Source organism: Lycorma delicatula, chromosome 1 (genome assembly GCF_047948215.1).
Source record: "Lycorma delicatula isolate Av1 chromosome 1, ASM4794821v1, whole genome shotgun sequence".
Taxonomy (NCBI): Eukaryota; Metazoa; Arthropoda; class Insecta; order Hemiptera; family Fulgoridae; genus Lycorma; species Lycorma delicatula.
The window spans coordinates 399,041,733-399,068,095 of record NC_134455.1 but is presented as its reverse complement, the minus strand read 5'-3'; the positions used below and the strand labels follow the sequence as shown (position 1 = coordinate 399,068,095).

At 32.6% G+C, this 26,363-nt stretch overlaps 1 protein-coding gene across 1 annotated transcript in view; it reads left to right on the top strand.

The window, feature by feature from the left end:
- The window catches only part of CCT1 (chaperonin containing TCP1 subunit 1), a 57,079-nt gene extending 40,178 nt beyond the window's left edge, over window positions 1-16,901 (top strand). The window contains exons 9-13 of the mRNA XM_075353948.1: window positions 273-384; window positions 5,874-5,964; window positions 7,819-8,011; window positions 12,405-12,568; window positions 16,335-16,901. Of these exons, the coding sequence (XP_075210063.1) occupies window positions 273-384; window positions 5,874-5,964; window positions 7,819-8,011; window positions 12,405-12,568; window positions 16,335-16,545 (771 nt within the window). The 3' untranslated portion in view covers window positions 16,546-16,901. The remainder of the gene's footprint in view (window positions 1-272; window positions 385-5,873; window positions 5,965-7,818; window positions 8,012-12,404; window positions 12,569-16,334) is intronic.
- Window positions 16,902-26,363: the final 9,462 nt, after the last annotated feature.

The window sequence follows — 26,363 nt, the reverse complement described above, 5'->3', positions numbered from 1 at the left end:
GTTCAATTAATACATTAATTGAACAATTAAGACATTATTGTCAGTTGACCGTTTATTAATCTTGGATCTGCTAATAGTGATGATGATGAAAAAACTGAAACAAAACTTCCATTTCTACTTTGCAAGGTGAAGCATTGAGTAAATGTATTTAGGAGGCAAGAGATTTCAGTATCACAGTTATTTGCCCCAAGGCTGGTCTCTTTTGCCGTCTCCATCATTTAAGTTTTGAATTTAATTATAATTTTTCTAACGTATTAAATTATTTGTTACAGTATTTTGTTAATGCTGGTGCTATGGCGGTACGCCGTGTTAAGAAAGCCGATTTAAAACGAATAGCAAAAGCTACTGGTGCATCTTATCTAACATCTTTAACAAATATGGAAGGTAAAATATTTTCTTTGTTTTATGAAATGGTTTTATAAAAAAAAATTTACTGTGCCATTTCAAATTCCTGAATTCCATTTTCTTTTCTATTTGTAGCAACATACCAAGTTGTCCTCTCATCCCAGTTTTATTTTGGTGTCAAAAAGAATAAGTAAAGAATTATTACATTTTTTCTGTTTGGTTTATACATCAACATGCATCTGGACTATATAATTGGCCATAATTTGGTGCAAATGCTTTCTAATACTATAGGTGGTCCTTAGTGTAACGAGTTACGGAATAATGGAATCTAAAGCGGTAGCCTTTATTTAAGGGAAGGAAGGAAGTTGTACCTGTAAACCAGGGAAAATTTTGATATATCAAGGTTTTATTTCAACCTAACTTCAACCGCTACAATCAACAAAGGCGATTGTAATGTCGCATTAAGTTATAATCAAATTAGACCTGAGCTTACTTGTCGTGTAGCAGGTGGCCTCAGGCTGGATAAACTTAACAGAGCAGCTTTGCTTTTATGTAGCGAGTCAGCTGGAGGCCGGTGACTACCCTTGATAGGATTGAAATAAACCCGTCGATCATGTCTGTCTCCAACCATTCATTCATCGGTATAGGTGAAGCTACACTGAATGTAAGAAGATCATTCGAGTGTCCATTGGAGTGCATTGCGTGAACATGTCGATCGTGTGCTAGACTTGATTGCAGGACCGATGAGTTTGCAGCACTTAAATTTGTTACTCTGTTCATGGATGCACAAGTAGCGGTAGGGTAATTTTATGGTTTATCATTGTCAAACCCCGTTCAGTCACCGAGTATGGTATTACCTGAAAAGGTGGGTTGGCAAGGTGTAAGAAGGTAAGGCAAGTAGCATTGCAGTTAAAACTTAGTGGGTGGTGTATGACGTAAATCCACTTAAAGAAGGTATGGAATGGTCAGTTTTTCTGTCTTTTGATCACTTTTCCTGTCATTGCGCTGGATATTTTAAAGGGTGCGCTGAAGTACCATGTTTATTGATTGTTTTTAAATCTGTTGTATGAAAATATCTTTTCATCGCCTTGAGATTTCATCACATATGTTTATTAAGCATCTTGGCGGGAATGCAGTGTAGTAGTATTTTTAGAATGTGTAACAAACCAAATCTCTTTGTGATATTTTATGGTTGCAGGTATTTTTTAAATTTTTTTATTAAGTTTTGTTTGTAAACCGCGTTTTTTTACTCGAAAAGAAGTATTATTGTTTAAATTAACACATCATACTCCCTGAAATATGAGCATACTAATACCTAAGCTAATTCAAAGGATAAAATTATAAACTTATCTTTCAATAGAGAGTAAAAGATTAAATTTTAAATTTAAATATTATAAATTGTTCAGGAATTTGCTGCCATAAGCTCAGTAATTTTAATAAAAAGATAATAAATAAGGTAATTTAGTTTTAATTAACTTACTCTAATGTTAATTTAATATTTGTGACCCTGATGTTGCTAACATTAGCCCTCATTTATGAAAATGTGATGAATTGTCATTTCTATGAAGGAATTATCTGGCTTGCAAGGTTTTTTTGTGAACAAATCTAAAAAAATTGGTTTGATTTGGTTTATGTATTTTACGTAATAGACACGTTTTAATAAAAACAATAAAGTATCTATCACGAAAACATTTCTGGTTTAGATTTCATTGTAAAAAACATTTAGCTGAAGCATCATAGTATATTTTATGTTTATTATTATGTTTCAGTAGGCCAAAAGTAAGTATTCAGAATTTATTAGAACAGAGTTAATGCTAATGATATTAATTATTAGTTTATTGTAACGCTGATGTAATTTGATCAATACATAAATTGTGTATTGTTATTTACTTCTTTTACTCATACGTTTTAGATAGTCGTGCCAACTGTTTGTTCTGATTTTCTTTCTTCTTTCTAAGCTTTTAATTTAATTTTCTGGGGGAAAAATTTTCTTTCTTTCTAGTTAATCGTAAAATAAAAAATGTAAGGAATGTATTAATGGTAAATAATTCAATTACTACTGCCCATTTTTTCTTTTCCTCATGTTTCGTCCTGTTAGAGTTATCTCTGGTTTACCAGAACAAATTTTGTATTTATTCTAAAAAAATAATATGTACCTCTATTAAGAGGTCCGTTTAACTCAATACTTTGCTTATGAGAAAGAGCCTTATTATGCTTCCATTGCCGTTTTTTTTTTTTTTTAAATCTGATGGCACCACATGATTTCCTTGTACACCTATTAAATTCATATACACATTTTTTGCTGCGCTTCATTTCAACTTGTTTCATTTGAATGTGAGATACGATCCTGCAATTTTTTAATAAGGTGGACAGTTACACAATTGCATTGCGGTGGAAACCACAAAACTTGACAGAATACATTCCTTTCTGGATCTCCGTATTAACTGGATGATCTGCTAGGAGCGGTCTATAATGGCTGGTTTTCTTCGCGCCCTTAGATGTGTAGGTCTGCAGAGGGAGTTTAATCGAGGTATTTGGTCGTGGTAGGATCCTGGGTGGCTAGGGTTCCAGCCTAGTCATCAGATTGGTTGGAGGTAGGTGCACTGACATAGTGCCACGGTTATGTCGGTGTTGCTTACGATTCAATTTGGGGCTCCCGTCGGTTTGGGTGGCTGTGCTGCTGAGGTGGGTAGCACATGTGGCCGGGGGTGTGGCTATTTTCTGCCGGTGGCGGTCCTGATTGTGACTTAGTAATGCCTTGCGAGACTCCATGATGGGATCGGGTGGGGGTATGGGGTTTGTGCCTGGCTCCTGCACGGACCGGAATGAGGTTACATTCCCCTTGTTAGGTGACCTAAATCGGTCGAATTATTTGGGTGTAGGTCTGAATTTCTATGTTGCATAAAACAGAATTTTGATTGGTATAAGTGTAGCACCGATTTAACTTTCAACTTGTTCGTTTTCTGAGGCATTCATAGTCTGAAACAGCGCTGTTAAATCTGGACTAGGCGTGGGGTTTGTACTTGTGCGGTTTTGGTCGATTAGTTTGAGGGAATCGTGTTAGGTTGGATGTGAAGATGTCTGTTTTGGCTTAGTTTGAGGCCAAAATTTGGAATGTATTTTACTGATGCAAATGTCTGCATCGGTGGCATCCCAACCAAGGCCTGGCTGATGACTGTGAGATGTAATCAGTTAGAGGGTCTAAAGACGATCTCCGGTAAAACCCCACAGGGCTCGGAGCAGAGGGAGTGGTGTGGCAACCGGTAACGTCACAGGGTGGGTGTCTTCCCTCTATGGGGTTGGGATGTGGTGGAAACCGCATTTCATTGCATCTTTTTGTGGTGTCCGTATCAGCATTTTATATTAGTTTATGTATTAATTTTGTTTCACATCGCTCAAGTAGTTATGTAATGTTAGTGAGAATATGTCAGATCTGTATCCATGCACATATCGATTCGAATCCGACTTCATATACATATTTTTTTTTTAACTCTTGTTTTTCCTAATTAAAATGAAAATAACATAAAATTTTTTCACCGATAACTTATGTTTTTTTATCTTTTTTTATTGTTATTATTGAATTATTATTGTTAAAAATTGTTTGCTGATGTGCCTTCGTCTTGTAAGATCCAAATATTTTATTAATTACAATTTTATTTGGCTATAACTTGAACCGATGAAAATAAGTACCACTTATATGATATATTGTTTTAAATTTTTTGGATTTTCAGCTTTTTTTTGGACTCTTTTGGTCCAGTCTATTGCAATCAATAGGGGAGGTGCACAACTAGATGTTGCAACAGGCCTAAATTCAGAATTTCAACATCCTATAGCTATTCATTTTTTAATTATATGAGATTCATACATACTTACATTTGTATCTACGTACAGATGTCATGCCAAAACTAGTCAAAATGGATATTTCCATTGAACTGTAAACTGAGATTTTTTACGATCACAATACTTCCTTTACTTTGTACAAGGAAGTAATAATGAACTATTTAAAAACTTTTTTCTACCGATTTATTTAGAATACAATTTAAAAAATTTTTCTTTACAGAAACAATATTACTCTATCGATGAATTTTTAAATAATAATTAAACTGGTAAAGAAACTGAGCATTCTGCATTACATTCAGTATGTGCATAAATAATATTCAATTAATTTTGAATTGTGAATTATTTTGTGATAATTCTTTCTATTTTATTTTTACCTTAATATTATTTTAAATAATTAATTTGGACCTCAATCACATTGTTTTTTTATCTTATAATGAAGTGATCTAAAAAATGTATGTATCATTCTGATTGGAATAAAAGATTTATTTATTTATAAAATTAACATGTTAGATTTAAAACCGTGTATACAGCAGTATTCATTGCTTTTCATTGTATTATGATGGGCTATTTCACGATTTGTTGGAAAATTGTAACTTTACTATTATATAATTTTCTGTTATATACTTAAATTACATTCCCGAAATGTTAACCATTTTTACGGTTTACATTATAACTTTCAAAGTGGCAGTATCTTACTTTTTGGCATCCATTCAGAATTTTATGTTTAATCTGTCTTGTGTTTACATCTTATTGTTTTTTCTTTATTTTGTGTGTTGGCATAACTGTATATAGGTTTAACTTTCTCGTGTGTTGTATAATTCTGAGCGAGAAATGTGTAAAAGATTGTGTTCTAAGAGGAAAGAAAGAAGTGATAAGATAAAAATAAGCCGATTAGAGATTAGAGATATTGCATAAAGGCAAGTCAGTGAAGAAAACTACAAAGCGTTTTGGTTACGGCTTAAAAATAAAAGAAAAATTATACCGTTGTTACAGAGTCCCCTTTACATTCCATCTGGGCACTTCAGAAATATAATTTTGAAATTTTAGATTGTCAGCTTTGCTGTAGTTTATCCAACGAGAAATTTAGGGATTCATATTGTTGGTCCAATGGCAAAAGGGGAAAGAGATTAATTCTAATGTGTAACTTTGTTCAAGATTAAACTTTATTCCTAATTTTGGCTGTTATCGTGTTAAACCATGAAGGGTTCATGTGTCAGGTATTTTCTGTAATAAAGTATCAAAATAATTAGGATTAATTAATATTAGTCTAATAATTAATTATAATTTTTAATTGATAATTAACTAATAATCATTAATTAATATTACAAATTATTCTTTTAATCAATAATACCATTTTATATAATTACGAAATGTATTTGTGAAAGAGAGAGAGAGAGAGAGCGAGAGATATGTATCTATAGTTTGTATTTGTATTAAGATAACAAGTATGCTTTTGTTGTACGTTAGGTAAGGTTTCATTATATGCTGGCCTCCATGGCGCGAGTGGTAGCATGTTGGCCTTTCATCCGTAGGTCCCTGGTTTGAATCCCAGTTAGGCATGCCATTTTCACATGCGACAAAAATTTTTTAATTTCTACTTCATCTCATCCTCTGTATCAATATTTCATGGTAGTCCTGGAGGCTAAAATGAAAAAAAGAAGTTTCATTATGTATTGTATATTTTTTAGGTGAAGAGAGTTTTGATGCTAGTAATCTTGGAGAGGCTGCAGAAGTAGTACAAGAGCAGGTGTGCGATGATGAATTAATTCTTGTTAAAGGGTAAGTTAATTATATAGTGATATTTGAATGAATTAAATTTTTTTTAAAGTTTTCAGGATAAAATAATTGGAACATTCAATTTCTTATGCATAGGCAATTTATTATTCCTGAGATTATAAAATTTTCATAGAATCTGTTATCTAATTTTTATTGTAACTCTTTTACAATACTCTGTTTAAATAAAGATCTTAAAAAGAGTGTGAAATATTAATATAAAAATTGTAAAATCCGTGTAAAATTTGTAAGCAATTTAGTTTATAAATCGATTTAAATTAGTTATACAGGGTTCAGTAACGAGGTATGGTGTTTTGAAAAGACTGTCGTATACGCTGTGGTGGGCCAAATATGAAAATATCTATTTATACATATTGGTAAAAGATGAAATACATATTGGTAAGTGGAAGGGTAAAAGAGAAGTTTTATATATTACAAATTAATTTCAAAATGAAATGCAAGTGACGACAAACATAAGAGGCAAAGAAAAAAAATACCGAAGCCATTATAGAATATGTTTTACAACTTATAATTGTAAATTCCCATAAATTATACAACTTCTATAGTGGCCGGCAAAAGTTACCGCTTTATGATTTTTGACTTTCTGTAATTAATGCTTTGTTACCATCAAGGACACTGATAATTAAAATCCGTAGGCTAAAGAAATTCTCAGAATTAGTTAATGAGAAAGGAAAAGGACAAAGATTAGCTGGTAAAAGATGCAGATTGTGCTACAAGAAGGGAAAGGAGAAATTCCTTATATTTTTGTGAAAAGTGTGGTGATAAACCAGGATCTTGTGTTGAGTGCTTTGATGAATATCACAGATAAATATTTTGTATTTGTGTTTTTATTTTTTATATTTGCATTTTCGTATTGATTAATTTTTACAGCCTATGTGAATTTATTGCTGTATTTTATTTGAAAATGACTGCTGCTTTTCTGATAATTTTGGTATAGAAAGTAGTTTTTTTAAGTTTTACGTAATGTGGTTTATTATTACAGTTACATACTTGAAATAAGATTTTACTTATACTATTATAATTTATGTTTTATTATTACTTTTACTATTATATTTACTTCTCATATGATATTAAAATGTTGATTTCTTATCTTAATATATATATTAAAGAAAATTTGATTGTTCAACAATGTAATGATAATTTTTTGGAATAAATTTTAACAAAAATTTAAAAAAGAGATAGTGTAACCGTTTGATCCCACTGGCCCCGATGATTGTAATTTCATTACAGGTGCCAGTTGAACCAATAGGTCCCAAGAGTTAGTTTTGTATTTTTACCAAAAAATAAGTGAAATGAATGCTATAGTAATGAATAGTTAACCGATTTAAGGACTGTGGGAGAAAAATATCATTCTCGCATCTTGGATCTAGTGAAAAATTGCGGGAGCAATAAACGTGTTAATGATTACAATTAGATTAATGTGTTTTATAACAGTTCATTAAAATTATTATGTTTAAATTGAAATGTAGTTGACTCTCTCACATAGTGTGGATCAGAATTAGGGAGTTGTACATTACAGATATAGTTGCTTTATAGCAGTAGAGCAGCTAGAACAACAGCTTCACTGCAGGCAAACTTAATTTAGGTCCTGTATTATGAAAATGTGTACATATCATGAAAACTGATCTATTTCCATTATTTAGTATCTATCTTTACTATTTACGTGAATTTGATTCTGAAAGAAGGATTTTCAGGTTCTTTAGAGCATAAAACATTAAGTACAATGAATCGGATTTAGATTATGAAAGTTAAAATAATTTTGTGTGTTAAATTTATATATATAAATGACATGTTAAGAATTTGTTGCTTGGTCAAGTTTTTGTTATTGATCTGTTACAGTCCTAAAGCTCGTACAGCCAGTTCAATCATCCTTCGAGGTCCAAATGACTTCTACTGTGATGAAATGGAACGTTCCGTTCACGATGCACTGTCAGTAGTTAAGCGAGTCTTGGAATCCAAACATGTTGTTGCCGGTGGTGGTTGTGTTGAAGCTGCACTTTCTATATACCTGGAAAATTTTGCCACTTCACTTGTACGTTTTGTTTTGTTTTAAATATTTTGTTTCTATTTTAAATATAATATGTTTTGGTGTGAAGGAAGCATGCAAGTAATCACTTATTCTGTTCTTTACATTCATCGACCTTATATTTCCGCTTTTTTATATAATTGAGAAAAAAAGGTAAACTTGTATGAGATAACAAAAGTGAAGAAGTGTCAGTAATTTTCAGTCATTTCATGATAATTATGATTGTTACAATAAAGAGTCTACTTTTGACTTAAATGGTCTGTTAAAAGTAGAGGTGTCTAAAAATATAATTCTTGTAACTTGTAGAAATTTTTGTGGATCTACCTACTGAACTTAAAATACGCTGTGGATTTCCTGTTTCACAACTTTTGTCTATGAAAAAAATCCATTTACTGTCAAATAAAAATTATAAGTTTAACAACAGTTAAAGTTTATTAAGTTTAACAGTTAAGTTATTATAAGTTTAATAAGTACAACAGCATTTTTTTAATTCTATACACCCACTCTTAAAAAATAATATTCAACTGAATTTTACAATGTTTTAAAAGTTGAGTTAATTTTATGATTCTGATGGAATAGTATTGCTGGTCAGTTCTTGCTTTGCTTAATTACTGATTGCCAAACCTTGTAGATTGGTATTGTTTTAGCTATATTAACATAATATGTTTGACATTATAATGGGTAAAAAATTCCAATTTCACAATTTAAAAAAAAAAACAATAGAAAATGAGGAGTGTGTGAAGGGTCGGTCTAATGGTGAACTTGTCATAGCAGATCAGCTGATTTCGAAGTTGAGAGCTCTAAGGTTCAAATACTAGTAAAGGCACTTTTATATAGATTTGAATTCTAGATCGTCAATACACCAGTGTTCTTTGGTGGTCGGGTTTCAATTAATCACACATGTCAGGAACGGTTGACCTTTTTTTTTTTTTTTTGTTTTACCTCCGGGTCCGCACTCAAGCAATTCATTCCGCAGAGGATGAGATGAATGTTTTTGTAGCGTCTGTGAAAAATGCCATGCCTGACCGGGATTCGAACCCAGGACCTCCGGGTGAAAGGCCGAGACGCTACCACTCGCGCCACGGAGGCCGGCAGGAACGGTTGACCTGAGACTGTACAAGATTACACTTCATTTATATTCATACATATCATTATCATTCATCCTCTGAAGTGATACTTTACAGTGGTTCCAGAGGCTAAACAGAAAAAAGAAATAAAGTGACAAATTCGTATAATATTTACAACTACAATAGTTCACAAGGAGAAAACCATTTCTTTATGTTGCGCAAGGTCATTGCCAGCTTTCTTGCAATGGAAGTTTTATTAAAAAATGTATGTTTCGTTATTTTATCCAGACTTAAGAATTTAATTTTGAAGTGTTAATGTTGTACTGGTTTTTTTTTTCAATTTAAAAAATTAAGTTGTTTGTTTTTTGTTATTGAAACAGATCAGATATCTATATCATTATATATTCCAAACAAGGCACGGTTGTTGCATAACAAACAGCTGATCCAACAGTTTTATGTTCTGTATGGCACCCGTGCCAGATCCGGGCATATATTCTTTTAGTGAGTAGTTATTGTGTATTATAGAGTTATCCAAACAGAAAAATATAAACTTCTTCAACGTATGGAGTACAATTAAATATTAGTAGCAGGTAGTAGTTTGTATGTTAAAAGAGATAGTAATAATGACAATTGGAAAAATAAAAAATCAAGTTGTAAACAATTTGAATATCAAAACTGAACTTTATTTGTGAAAAACCAATCGCCTGTGTTCCTGCAACGAAGATAGTACACCGGTCTAAAAAAGAGGAGCCTTGTAGTATTTTTTTGTATAGATTAAAAAATCTGTAAACCAAATTGAATGGAAGTCAGTGTTTTTATTAAGATGATTTAAAGAAAACTTGAATTTTTTTAAGGAATTATAGTGGAATTTTTTTTTGTGTAGTTATAGATTTTAGATTATCTTAGCTAATATCTCGTTTTCTTTAGATTTCTCTTGTACTCAGCCTCTGGAATGTCCTGTACAGTGTTCATCGTCATTTATTATTGCAGTATTATTTATCTTGTAGGTAGAAAATAGATGTTGAAATTCTTGTTGCTATCTTGCAAGAAACACTTTTTGATTGCCACTTTCAAAGAGGTTCCGGTATTTTAAACTTGAAGCCAGTAACTCTACTGCGTTTTAGACAAATTAAAATCATGAGCCAGATCTACAAAGCTTACTAGCTTTGCTTGAGTAATTTTGTGAGGTTCATTGCTTTCACCTAAGTAATCTGGATTCTCTTTTTCATTATCTTCCACATCATTATAGCCTTCATCATTTTCTTCTAAACTCCATGTGTCTGGCGAGCTGGACCCGCTGTGTGGAATAGGTCGTACGACTGAAGGAAGATTAGAACATACAGCAGATTTCTGAATTTGTAATACCTTTGATTTTTGTGAAACAGTCTGTTGAGTGGTCCAAAGGATCTCTCTATACCACAGGAATAGCAAAAGGAATATGTTTTAGCTTCCCACTTAGCCAGTTGCTTAGTAGATACACAAGAATTAAAGCAGATATGAGCAATCCAAGACTTGTACTGATCTCCTATTTTTATACCCGAAATAGATGTGTGGTTTTTTAACGGAAGTAGACATATTCTTTGCAATTTTAAAGTTAACTCACCTCACACATAACAAATTGTTAGAATGATTTATAGAACTACAAAACATTTTTATAAAAACTATGCACATAAAACAATACCTGTTTGTATCAGAAAATGTAGAAGCAAAACAAAAGACCAAATTCTTGTGAAAGCCAGATTTCTTTGATCTGAAATATAAAAATAATGATTGAAATGACTATATCAATTACAGTGTCATTAATAAAGGCTATTAATTAAATCATATTACTCAGATAAATTTATTTTTTGTAAGTGGAATGAGTCATAGTGAAGAGCTAGTATCCGTGCCATTCTATGATGTAGTATGCAGCATGGTTTAATAGTAAGGGCTGATTGGTAACAAACTGAAAAATTTATTAATGGTTTCATATATTTAAATATTTACTTTATTTTTCTACGTAATCATCATTTTGTTCCAAAAACTTTTGATATCGTGAAACAAGCTTCTTCAAACCACTGCATTAGAGTCGTCCAACCTGTGGGATTATAGCCACTTTGATACAGAAATTTTCAACTCTTCACTTTCTTCAAATTATTGAGGTGCAATCTAGTTCTTGAGGTGTAGGAATAGATCGCTGGGTGCAAGATCAGGACTGTAAGGGGATTATAAAAATTTTTCCATCTGAATTGTTTCTGTTGTGCATGTAGCCATATGTTGATGTGCATTATCGTGAATAATTCCTGATCTCAGCATTTCCAATTGTCGGTTTTGAACGGTAAGATGCAGTTTAGAAAGTGTTTTACAGTAGATTTTTGATGAATAGTTGTTCCAGGTTTCTTGAAATCAATCAAAAGGACACCTTTGGGTTCTAGAATGCAGATTGCCATGATTTTCCTTTGAGATTAGGCTTGTTTGAAATGGGGAAAAATTTGCTTTGCGGTTAAAGTAGTCAAGCAAAACATTACAGATGTCATTTTGTGATTTTTGTGAGCACATCGGGCACACAGTTTACAATATCCTAAAGCGTCAGTTATGATTCTTTGAAACTTAGGAAAAGATTGTAAAGTGACAATTTTCTCTTACGTTTGCATTCATGCATTAATGAGGTCATCAGTCTGGACACTAGGAAACATCAGTGAAGTGGCCGAACACTAGTCTGGCTACTTCTCTGTTTGTCGTGTAGATTTGAACTGCTCTCCCAAAACTGATGCACCATTTTTTTTTTTCCTTTCCTTCAGTCATTGTGGTAGACCCTTGTTTTGCAAAATTAATGGTGAATTTCAGCAGCATTATGTTCTGTTGTGTTTAGAAATCTAATCGCTTATTGAACTTAACAACCTGCAGAATTTGTTATTGACGCACTAATCTTAACATACTGTCTTGCAAAGGCAAACAGCAAGGCTGACGGCAACGTGGTGGTTACATGCCCAACAGACCACTGAAAAGCTACTGCTCATGTGTGAACCATTCGGTATTGCCAGTCGTTATTTATAACTCATCGGCCCTTTCAATCAAAAGGTCACCTTTGGGTTCCAGAATTCAGGTTGCCAGGATTTTCCTTTGAGATTGGGCTTATTTGAATTTTTTTAAACCGATCCAATGTGTTGTTTGAACCGCGTCTTGTACCATAATTATCACACCAGTCACTTCTCCAGATTATTCCTCTCCTATCATCTATAAATATGCCAAAATTATAGTATAAGATAAAATTATCTACGTAAATTAAGTTTCTAAACTGTTGTTATTGTAATATATTGCTTTAATGAGGATGTTTGTTACAACTTTTACAGAGCTCCAGGGAACAGCTGGCAATTGCAGAATTTGCTCGATCTTTGTTGGTTATACCAAAGACGTTAGCAGTTAATGCAGCCCAAGATGCTACGGATCTTGTCGCTAAACTGCGTGCATACCATAATTCAAGTCAGACAAAGAAAGAACATGCTCATCTAAAATGGTATGTATTAGGTGCTTTTTTTTTTATTTTTCTACATTCTCTTTGGTTTCCTTTCAATATTTAATTGTATGATATGTATCCAGTTGTTTAATTTGACAACTGTTATAGGCTGGTTTTGAAAAGATGAAAGCAAAGCTTTGGATTAGAATCCATGTTAATCTTTCGAGTATTACAAATTTACCAAACTTCAATACTGGATTAAACATGTACCAATGGTATGTTTTCTATTTTTCTCTTGCCATTGATCTACTTCAAAGAGAAAGACTAGGAAATGTCAGGAAAGACTAGTAAACGGTAGTATTAATATATTGTAATTTTAAAAGAAAGCAGTTTCTCTAAATACTTCCTAATTACAACTATTTTTACTTTATTGTTGTTAATGCTCTGTTATTAAATTTTTGAAATTTTCTTTTTATTATTTCAAAAGTTTGTTAAATTCTTTGTTTACATGCCTATATTCGATTCATATAGTCTGAAAGTGGTTAGTTTTAGTGTAGTTGAAGATAGGCCTGATCCTTGAAAAAAAAAAATTGTTGAATTTTACAGTTTCTTACGAATGACAATTAGGACGTTGAAATTAACAAATGTGTGAATGAAAGTATTTTTTTGTTGTGGATGAAAATGAAAGTTTGGAATTGGAAACAAAATAATACATATCTGCCATACTCTAATATTAAGGTAAGTAAAAAAATTAAAAAAAGAAATATCACTTTTGAATTAAAATAAACATATTTACATATTTTCCATAAGACTTTTTCTGAAAGAATAGAAATTTTTTTTTTAAAAAACAAGAAATCTTTGGAAGATGATGATAACTACTGTACTGCATAATTTACTTATAGAACAGGCAGGCAGTAAATATAACTGAAGTTTTTACTGTTTTCATAATTTAGAATTCTGGAGGTTTAGGTATTACATGTGATTTCTCAAAAATTGTGAATAATAAAATATATAACTTCGGCTGAATGTGTAGTGGTTTTCTTGAAAAGAAAAATTAAATTTTACATTTTTTATACTAAGTCCCTACTTAGAGAAAAGCAAACTAACTATTACAACTCGCCCGGAGGAATGTAATGCTGAAAAATAGGGTAAAGGTGAGATTATGTCTGGAAATTTAAAGGTGGATAAATATTGACAGTCTAGGAGAGAGAGAAATGTGTGTATCCAGCTATCTTTTGTAAAAATGGGTTTTTTGACAAGATAATTTAAAATACCAGAAAATTGTGGGCTTGCAAGTAATAATTTTTATATATTACCATTAATTATCAGTAAGCAGACAGGTGCTGAAAAATTGGCCCTAAAAGTGTTGGCCGTGTGGCAATAGGAAGTATCTGCCTCGTTTTTCATGGCTAATGAAAAAATTATAGACTCTTCCAGCACTTGATTAATAGTAACAGAACAGATGGTGTAATTCATCTGAATAGCCAATTTTTATTCATAATATAGTTTCTGATGCTAAGAAATTTTATGCCTTTTTACAAAGAAAATTTTGAAGATTATATTGTAGGATGAAAAATAAAGTTTATTTGCTGTGTTAATAGCAACAGTTGCTTCATTTAACACTGGTGTAATCTTATCTTTTGATCAGTATAAGTTTGTAGTTTCATGTCATTTGGTTCAGTTTGGTTTGTACATTTATGTAAATATTGGTATTCATATATATATATATACTGTGATCATTTAAAGGTAGCTTGTTATTTAAAGATATTATTTTCATTTGCTAAAGTATTAGGAAATTTCTACTTTGTTGAAAGTTTTATTTAAGTAATTACTGAATAGCAAGAAAAATAATGTATTATTTATTTAATTAATATGAAAATTATGATTTCTGCAAAACCTCAACATGCAGATAACTTGCTAATGAAACGGTTAAGAAAACCACATAGGATAGATACTGGAAAATTTTGTGTGCAATTAGGATTTTTCTGTTATGTCTCCTTGGGGCCAGACCTGCTTTAACTACAAACACTGCTCCAAGGGAAAATCAGGGCATATTCATCCCTAAACCTTTTCCGCTGTCTTCTACAATTGTTACCAATATTCTTGATATTCGCATGCCACACTGATTTGTTTTGCAGCTAGTGCCCATGATGGCATGCCAAATTCTCTCAGGCATGCTCCCTGTGCTGCAGGAATTGGTCACATTTGAACATCAGTGTCATCTCTTTCTGCAATCATACTCAACAGAGGGGTTTCAATGCCCACGCTTTGAACTGAGTCAACTTGTATCTCAGTTCCCTGCGATTGCTGTCCAGCCATCTCTGGAGGTAAAAGTTCTTCTGGTGTTGACGTTTTTTGTAACCCTGTTATGGTTACATTCATAGTTAAATTACTGCTCAGCTGAGTCAAGACCATGAATATGAATCATTTGATCAGCTGTAGTCTTGTTTCTGTGTCCATATATGTATTTCCTATTTTTATGTAGAGATTTATTCCTAGACTATATTGTTTTTAAAACTGTGAAAAACTGAAAATTCTGTCTGTACATTGCCTGTATTACATTATCTGGAAGGTTGTTTATTGATGTTATTCAAGAAATTTGAAAAGACAATTCTTTAGTCATTCTTAAGAAACCACTTAAGAATGCCTAGAAAAATAAATTTACTTTTGAAAGTAGGTAAAGGTTTATGATTATCTTCCTGGTGCACTGTGTTTTAATGGTAACGGTTCGTAACACCTGTCATGCAGCAGTAATAGTATGTAACATCGATCTACTATACAGTAGTTGTTAGACATGGTCCCTGTGAACATTCAGATATATCTGCTTGCATTTAACTTCTTGAAGGCTGTGGGGGGTTTTCTTGATTAGCATTACTTTTTGCATAACCCCAGAAATAAAAATCTAGTGAGCTTCAGTCCAGATAATGAGGTGGCCACAATCCCTTACAAATGATTCTATCTCCAAAAACCTCTTGCAGTAACTGCATGGACAAGCATTCCATGTTTGTATATATTATCTCAGTCTCATTGAATCCAAGCATTATTAATTTTATCCTCGTTTAGCTCTCCTGTGAACTGGTAAATTAAACCATTGTAGCCGTTGAATTTGTTTTCCACAGTCTGAGGTCTGATAACTTTTAAACTTTATTTGGGATAAGACTGAGCTTCTTATGAAACTATGTCGTGTACAGTTTCAATACCATTGTTTTTCTATCGGATCCAACTTCTCCATGAACTTGTTGGGAATACATTGTATAGACACAAGCTCCTTTACCAATCCAATTTCCCTAAATTTGTCAGTTATCACTTACATTATGTTGATTAAGAACCGGTGAATCTGGAAATCTTGTGAACGGAAAATTTGTCTCACGTTGTCTGTTTACTTAGCTCTCAGTATATGTATTCAAGGATTCACTGTACTAAAGTTAACATTATTCTGAGAATAAACAAACAATAATGAACACGGCCTTAATAATGAACACCCAATGAACAGCAAAGAACCAGAAACACATTCTTGTCTCAAGATCATCAACCTGACTGGCTTGCAGAAGCAAACTACAGCCCGCTGAATACAATTTGTCATATATAATTGTTTGTATAGTTGTATAGTTAACTTTTTGAATATGTTGTATAATAGTTATTTCTCTAATGCAAATTATTTATTTTAAAATTTAGTGATTCAGATTAACTGCCCATCATTATTTACTTAAGGCGGTTTTAAAATAATTTCACACTTTTGAAATTTGTTGTGGGTAACAAATATATTTGTGATTTGTGACCAGAGTACATTTTAGTTATTTAAATAGCTGTAAAATTTTTGTTGCAGGGTTGGTCTTGATTTATACGAAGGAGTTGTTAAAGACAACAAAAAAGTTGGAGTATTGGAGCCAGCATTGTCTAAAATAAAGTCGCTAAAGTTTGCTACAGAGGCTGCCATAACCATTTTACGTATTGATGACATGATTCGTCTGGATCCTGAGCGTAAGGATGATAAATCTTATAGAAATGCTTACGAATCAGGAGAGCTGGAAGGTTAACATCTGTATTGAGAAATTGATAATTGTTTGAAGTTAATGCCTAGATAAACAAATCTTTTTTATATGTTTTTGCTTCGATATTTTTTTGTTTCTTATCACTAAAAATGTAATGTTGGTGCATATTTTTAAAATAAATCATGTTTATTTAGGTATTAATTAAACCTGTGCACTACTTGAAAACTGTTAGCTTCAAGCCTTCTAATGTGCATTATAAAAATTCTAAAAGGAGATAGAATGTTAGCCCAGCTACAAACTAAATTTGGAAAGCATGTATTATTTAATTAAAAACACTGTAACATTAGAATTAGTTTCATTTTGTTAAATAAATTTATTAATATACAAGTAACTTTTTTATATATGTTGAGTTTAACATTTATTATATTAAATTCCCTTCAATCATCTTCAAGTGCGACCATAGTGTGGCACATTGCTATTGCATTAAATCTGAATCAACCTCGTTGTGATGGAATTAATACAGTAGATTTTGACATCGTTGAACTAAATATTAAATGTTACAGAATTGCATTTTTGTGGATAAATAACACCAATGTGATAATTTCACTCGCAATGATTGATATTTTGTTTTTACTGAACAGAATTAGAAATCTATACTATTAGATTATAAAAAAAATTTAAGAAACTTAATATAACAGCTAAAGTGCTTTTTAATTCTAAACTACACTAAAGGAGAATAGCAACTAGGTTGTGTCTTCATGGACAAACACCACCATGTAAAGAGATCTATCATGTAAATGTCACTCTGAGAACACAGGCTCAGATCACTACTTACATAGTCAAAATTAAAATTAAATTCACTCCCGAAACAAAACCAAGCCCGTAAAACTAAAAGAAAAACAGCCCTACCCAACTATTCAAGAATATAAATTACCAAAAATCAACCGAAAAAAATAACAGTTGCAAATAAACTTGGACGACCTAATCAGTAATTTTAAACAAATCGCAGAATTGGCCCCAGTAAAAATTGGCCTCATAAAAAGCATCAATTGTGGAACAGCGAATATGACAAAACATTGGAGAAGAGACATCAAGCATAGGTATTACACCGATCCCAAAAATTAGAAACATCCTTCCAAAATCTAGTAAAACAAAGAAACCACCTGAACCCTAAGAAAACACCACCATAAAGACACGCTGAAAACAATAGAAGAATTCCACAAAACCCAGTTGAGAGACTACCACAAAACCTCCAAAAAACAAACAAAAATACAAACCCCAAAACTACTAATGAAGGATGAAAACCTTAATGTGGCCCGTAACAATAAACACAATGCAGAAATCCAAGCCAACAAACTCCTAAGTTGTGAAGAACTGACTGAATTCCTAAACTTAGACGCCAACACCACTGGAAAATATCAACCTTCCCACAATAAAAGAAGTCTACTGAGAACTAGGTGAGATGAAGAATTAACAAAGCATCAGGAGAAGATAAGACCTTTATAGAGATCTGGAAACATTCAGGAAGACCAACAAAAATCACACTTCATCAGCAATTTGTCAACATCTGGATCAAAGAAGAACTACCAGAACACTGGATGACACCCCTCATCCACCCACTATACAAAAAAGTGGACAAAACAGACCTAACAACTACAGGGGAATCTTACTCCTTGACACAACATACAAAATTCTTTCAAGAATCATCCTTAACAGGATTGGTTCACAACTTGAGAAAGAACTAGAAGAATACCAGGGAAGTTTCACACTTTGGAGGAGCTGTTCAGACCAGATCATGAGTCTCAAGCCAATAACGAATTACATCCCAAATTAATAAACACGATAAAACTGACCCTCACAAACACTTAAGTCAAAAGTGAAATTCTGAGACGAACTCTCAGAACCATTTGAGATAAAAACAGGACTGTGTCGAGGCGATGGACTCTCACCACTACTATTGAACTGCGCTCTGGAAATGTTAATAAGGGAATGGCTCAAAAAATGCCCCCCAAAATTAAAAGTAGACCAAAAAACTGCTTTGGTTTCATGGACGATTTGTCGCACTGCTAGCAAACATCGACAAAGCTAAGACACAGTATTGGAATTTCAAACCACTGCAAATTATGCCCCAAAAATCAATACAATTAAAAGAAGTAAAGGTTAAATGGTAAAGTCAGTAATAGAAATACTTTTGAATTTTACAATTTAAATACTTTTGCAAAATAATGATTAATAACCTAAATGAAAAAATTTCATTCCAAACAAGAACAAACAAACTAGCCAAAGCACAAAAATTAACCTTGTACACTTACAGTAAAAAATCTTTGTCCATAAACAGAAAAATGAGACACTGCAATACAGTTATAAAACCAGAGGCCACATATGCACCAGAAACATTCTTCCACCTGAACGAACAATCAAAGCCTGATAGACTCTAGAAAACTGAAAGAACGTGCATCAGCAAAAATTATGAGAAAGACTAGCGGTGGTGGATCATGCTCAAAAAAGTAGTGTACAAAGAGTTAAACCCCTCACTGATACCGTGCATAAGAGGAGACCTAGGATTTTTTGGATACTTTGTGAGGTTGGATTGTGAAACAGCTGGTACAGTGCAATCTCGACTTGAAAAACACGGAAGATAGGGTGCAGATGGTTCAGAGAAATATGAGCGGATCTGAAGGAAATTGGCCTTACACCAGAAGACTTCACAGACAAGATAAAATTAAATGAAAAAATTGAGAACAAAAACAGTTGCTTCACACTAATAATGAATTGACTAAAGTGATCCTACACGGTGATTAAAGATGAAAAAAAATTTGGAATCATTATATATATATTATTTTGCTGAAATTAATGTTTTTAAGATTCATATTATTCTGATGTGCTGTTAAATTGTAGATTAAATTCATTAAATAAAATCACTTAGTACAGAATAAAGACATATTAAGGTAACATATGTCTTAGTAAGACATATGTTACCTTAATTTTATCATGAACGTACTTTTGCAGGTTCCTGCATCACAGTAATGAGTGAAATATTTTATTAAACTGCATAATAAAAATAAAAATGGATAAAATGACAAATGAAGAGGTATTGCGGCAAATAGGTGAAGAAAAATCATTTGGAAAAATATAGTTAAAAGAAGAGACAGACTTATAGGCCACATACTAAGGCACCCTGGAATAGTCGCTATAATATTGGAAGGACAGGTAGAAGGGAAAAATTGTGTAGGCAGGCCACGTTTGGAATATGTAAAACAAATTGTTAGGGATGTAGGATGTAGAGGGTATACTGAAATGAAACAACTAGCACTAGACAGGGAATCTTGGAGAGCTGCATCAAACCAGTCAAATGACTGAAGACAAATAATAATGAAAATAAAAAATTGTTATCAAAACATTTTAAAAATAGATCCTTTAAAACTAGATTTCTTACACATTATAGAAATTACAGTATAATAAATTAGGTTTGTCTAATAGGGCATATGTCTAATAAACAATAAACATTTTATTTCTGATATAAGACAAATTTAGAAATATTAGAAATTAATAAAGATGACATAAGATTTAAATTACAAAAATATTTTCATAGATAAATCCAAAAAAAATTTCAATTTGATAAACAATCAGGCAGAGTTTTGAGGGGAACAATCTCATAAAAACTACAACAGATAGCAGCAGCATTCATATAATAAATTAATATGCAATTTTCATAATTTCAGTATTTTTATTTTTAATTTTTATTATGCAGTAACTCAGTTATTTCTGTCATGACAGGTTGCAGGATCCTGTGAAAGTACAGGTTGATTCAAAGAAACGGGAAATTTAAAAAATTAAATAACAATGAAAAATTTTTTTTAGAAAATGAATTTTATTTCATGTAATTGTACAAATGTTGCCATTTTAGGATACATACATTTTAGTTTATTTTTTAAAGATGACATCTTGCAGGTGACGTCCTCTTCTATGTAAACACTCACGAAGTCTCTTCGTTAAATTGTTCATGGTTTGATATAACATTTCAACTGGAATTTCCGCAATTGCTTCTCTTTGCCTTCAGTTCTTTCGTTGTAGCAGGTCTACTGTGCATCACTTTGCTTTTAAGGTGACCCCACAAAAAGTAATCTCAAGCTGAGAAATCAGGCGATCTGGGAGGCCATCTAATGTCACCGTTTCGTGAAATGACACGTTGTCCAAACAATCGGCGTACAGCTGCCATCGATATTCGTGCAGTATGTGACTTGCTCCATCTTGTTGAAACCAGGCTGTGTTAAGAATTGGTGGAAATCTCTTTTTTTTTGTTCCACAACAAAGTTTCAAGCACGGCTAAGTAACGAGCCGACGTCACTGTAATCGCAAGACCATTGTCATCCTCAAAAAAATAAGGGCCTATAACACCGTAAGATGACAGCACACCACACGGTCACTTTCTGGCTGTGCAACGGATGCTGATGTAGCTGCGTAGGATTTTCTTGCGCCCAGTATCTGAAATTTTGCTCGTTAACAAATCCACTGAGGTGGAAAAATGCGCTTCGTCTGACATCCACAATTCGTGAACAAACTATTCGTTATCATTTATCTTCTGAAGCGTTACATTACAGAAGTGCGCTCGCACAACTGCATCGTTCGGTTTCAGTTCCTGGACGATCTGCAACTGGTACGGATGGTATTGCAAGTGCTTCACTAACATTCTTCGAACACTTGAAGTATACAATTGTAAAGATGCTGAGAGACGACGGATTGAGCGATGTGGACTTCGTGTGACAGCATCTTGTAAAGCTTGGACATTCTGTGTTGTACGGATGGTTCGCTCACGGCCTGGAAGTTTCTTTTTCATTGCCAAACCGGTTTCCTCAAAATTAGATATCCATGTTGCTGATGGAACACAGTCGTGTTCCATCACGAACACAGTCGTGATGGAACACGGCGAAATTCTCTACGCGCTCCCTCCACACTGTCATTGTTTTTGTAAAACGTTCCACACCATTCCAAGGATCCATGACAACTAAATGGCAGGTTAGGTTAGAGAGGCTGGCGCCACTTATCAAGTGGTACCAATCGCCCACGGCTACCAACACAACTTTCAAAATTTCCCCTTTCTTTGAATCACCCTGTACTTTAGTGACAAAATTAAGGTAAAATACATTAAATCAAAATTCTGTAATTAATTCAAAATGTAATTAAGTATTATCTGCATAAATATTAGTTGTTTAAAACATCATATCCTTTTCAGATCATGCAGTCTTGGAACTGGTTATGTATGGCATCAGTTTTAAAACACTGTTACAAAATCATTTTATATGGCATCTAAGTCGTTTATTTTGTTACATTCACAAAGGTTTATTACACAATTCAAACGATGTTTATATGATGTAAAATGTTTTATTTAGCAAAAAATTTCAGATTTCAACAGAAATATACATTTTGACCATTCCTGAATCCATTTTGACTAGTTTCGTCATGACATCTGTATGTACATATGTGTCTCGCATAACTCAAAAACATTTAGCCACATGATATTGAAATTTTGGAACATCTAGTTATGCACCTCTCCTTTTGATTGCAATTGACTGGACCAAAAAAGCTCAAAATCCAATTTTTTGGGGATTTTGAACTTTTTCTTAACTGCAGTAATAAACTCTGATTGAGAGCTTTTCAACGATATATCATAAGTGAACTTATTTTCATGGTTCCATAGTTATAGCCAAATAAGATTTTAATCAATGAAATATTTAGAGATCTTACAAGGGGAAGGCACATCTGTTCAAATCAGATTTCATTTACTTTTTTTTATTTTAAAATATTTTTTTTATTAATAATTATTAAATTTTGTAAAAGATTTTTACAATAAATAATCATTAAACAACAAAAAAATTGCAAAATATATCAGAAGTTATTAATAAAATTAAATTTTATGTACTATTCATTTAAAAAAAATGTGTATATGCAGTTTAATAGGCATGCGAGGCATCATGTGGTGTCAACACCAGATTTTTTACATTTGATGTTCAATAATGTCACTATAAATATTTCAGTTTTACCTATACTTGTGCCAATTTTAAGATAGATTTGTGCCAATTTTAAGATAGATTTGTGCCAATTTTACAAGAATCAAATCATATAAATAGGCATACAAAAATGGAAGCTTGAATAACAAAGTAATTAAGTCAAGGGTGTTGTTATCTCTGCTGTTTAGTATATGTATGGAAAGAGTTCTAAGCTGTAAGCAGTACTGGATTATATATGGTAAGTGATGTATGTACAAAACTATAAACATTAAAAGATAAACTTAGTTTAAACTTTAAAGATGATATTGCTCTAATACGAGGGTTATTTTTTTTCAAGGTCATGAAATTAAAACCACAGTGAAAATAAAAAATTTTTTATTTGTAACAATTACTTGCATAGTTACGCTGTTTCTCTACATAGTCGCCACTCCCGATTTAGACATTTGTCATAGCGTGGTACCAACTTTCCAATACCCTCGTCATAGAACGGAGTCGCCTGTGTTTTCAGCCATGTTTCTACGCTGGTCTGCAGCTCGATGTCTGTGCCAAAATGTTGTCAGTGTCTTCTAGCCAGTGTTTCACTGGCTAGAAGACAACTTTGTGAAAAAGCCACAATTCAGAATAAGCGGAAAGGAATGTTATCAGGCATTGTCTTTCTCCATGACAATGCTTGTCTGCACACTGCAGCTGTAACAAAGAAGCAACTGCAGTGTTTTCGTCGGGCAATGTTGATCACCCACCATACAGCCTGGACTTGGCTCCATCTGATTTTCACCTCTTTGCTTGCATGAAATGCTGGCCAGGAGGACAACATTTTGGCACAGACATCAAGCTGCAGACCAGTGTAGAAACATGGCTGAAAACACAGGCAGCTCCGTTCTATGACGAGGGTATTGAAAAGTTGGTACCGTGCTATGACAAATGTCTAAATCGGAGTGGCAACTACGTAGAGAAATAGCATAACTATGTAAGTACTTGTTACAAATAAAAAATTTTTTATTTTCACTGTGGTTTTAATTTCATGACCTTGAAAAAAAAATAACCCTCGTAGTATTAATTGAGAAAGGCCTGGCTGCTAAATGAAAAAGATCTGTTTATAATGAGATGAGTGCCTAAACTAGAAAATTTTTATTATTTAAAACATTTGACAAAAATTGATTTTTTCTAAAATGAAATTGTTATATTTTTTGTGTTATATTGTTAGAACTTAAATCTGAATTGGAAGTACAACCGTGTAACATTTTTAGAGTTACGTTAAAAATAGGTACACTGTACTGCAGTCGTGACTTAATAGACAAACTTACCTCCTTTTGTTTTCTTCTCATTTATTTCATGTTCTGTTTTACCATTAGCGGAGTGGTAAAATTTTGAAGGTTATGGGATTTTCCCAGACATGCATCGCATACTTCATTTGGTATAAATATTTCATATTATATTCCTTTATACAAACCTTAAGCTTATATGATTAATTAATCATCTATTATGTGATTTTTGGTAAAATTTCACAGACTTATTAAAAATGCTTGAAAGTGCTAAAATTTTGCCTCCCAATTGATCAGATTTAAAACAAGAAAATGTTTTGAAAATATGTTTGGATATGAAGGTGTATGATGTGTGTGAAGATATATATGGAAAAAGCAATGAAAGAGTTGTTTTATTATTAACAAGTCATTTTTTCATCAGATTTTGGCCTGTCTGACTTTTTTCTATTTGTAAAAGTTAAATTGGCAATCAAGGGACACTTATTTTCCAACTGAAGTTATTCAAAGAATTGTAACAGGTCTTAAATGGAATTCCACCTAAACAATTCCTGATATGCTACAAAAAAGACAGGTCTTAATCACAACTAAAACCTGTCTTTTATTTTAAATTTATGAAAATGTGTTAGCCGTTCTGTATAAGTGGTTGATATTTTAACAGCCTTTCTTAACAGTCTTATTTTGTAATACTAACAGTTGATTGATATTATCCTGGCCACAATCTTTTTGTTGGATTTTTATTAGTGTTGTCTTGGCCTATAATTCATGATAAAAAAGCAGATTGTACAACTATGTTAAGGGATGCAACTTCTTAACCTCAAATTGTCTAAATGTATGGATACTCTAAGAATATCATATGAATCAAACAATCAACTTTGTGTTTAATGTATGCATATTAATGTATGCATATTAAGTGCAATTACCTAATGTTTGTAAGGTAACAAATATGAGACACAAAGTTGCTAATAAAAATGATCTAGACATTCTAAAGAATGTTGCATCCCATGCCATGCTTACTAATAAATTAGAGCCAGGTGTAAAAACATTTCCTGTGGACTTCTTCGCAGAGTCAAATATACTGTTGTTTATCAGTATGCCAAAGAGGTGATATTTATTTTTGTTTTAAAAGAGTGATCTTTGCTCTGTTCCAGTGGAGGCTTACATGTAGGTGCTGTAGAACTGCAGCACCCCCTATTTCCACTTGATATTATCATAACGTTTAATATAATGAGTCCTTTTTCTTTATACTTGTACAATATATAATCCTTAAGCTTAATGTAGATTGTGGAGGTAGAAGAATTTTGTTATTTGGGAAGTAGAATTACTAAAGATGGACGAAGCAGGAGCGACATAAAATGCTGAACAGTACGGTGAAACGTCAGTCTTCAGTCAGAAATATAATTTGTTTACATCAAAAATTAATTTAAATGTCAGGAAAAGATTTTTGAAAGTATACGTTTGGAGTGTCACTTTATATGGAAGTGAAACTTGGACGATCGGAGTATCTGAGAAGAAAAGATTAGAAGCTTTTGAAATGTGGTGCGCTATAAGAGAATGTTAAAAATCAAATGGCTGGATAAAGTGACAAATGAAGAGGTGTTATAATAAAGAAGCATTGGGAAAAATATAGTTAAAAGAAGAGAGGCCACATATTAAGTCGTCCTGGAATAGTCGCTTTAATATTGGAGAGACAAATAGAAGGAAAAAATTGTGTAGACAGGCAACGTTTGGAATATGTAAAACAAATTGTTAGGGATGTAGGATGTATACCAAAATGAAACGACTAGCACTAGATAGGGAATTTTGGAGAGCTGAATCATCAAACCAGTCAAATGACTGAAGACAAAAAAAAACTTAGTAGCCATCCTCCAGTTTATGGAAAAGATACAAAAATCTTTGTATGGAACTGTGCGCTTCACAGTTCCAGCTGGTGTTTAGCTGTTGTGCACATGCACGCAAGGGAGAGAGAGTACTGTCGCTTCCACAGTGCTGATCCTGGTGAGCTGATGGAAGGTAGTTTATTTTACTCGTGTGTACAAACATTCCTTGTTTGTTCCCTTTATCTAGTTTAGAGTCCGTGGAAGGAATACAGAAGCTGTTTAGTTGTTTTTTTCAGTAGTGATCTGAAGATGTTGTAAAGTAAGGGCTCTTTGATTGCCAAATCTGTCCAAAAACACTCTGGAAGGGCGAAAGAGAAGGCAATTAGTAAAAACTAATTATGTATTTATTTCTGTGTACATAGAAATTTAAATTAAGCAACATTGGACTATAGTGTTTTTAAGCGGACATTTTATTAAGTTATTATCAAATAATACTAAAAAATATTATCTGTATCAACATTTTATTATTTATTCAGTTTTTAACCATAGTGTGCTTAAAAACAGTGTACCATATTTTTAAATGTGATAACTGTAGAATTATATTAGTATTCTGCTTCCAGCTATTCTATTTGGTTTAAAATTTTTTAAATTTAGAAACAAATTTTCTGGGCCCTTTAGCTATGAGCTGCCATTGTTCGAGAGAATCAAAAATATCAATTATCACGAGGTTGAAAACACATAATTGAAAAAATTCTTGGTAAAACCAAAAAAAATGA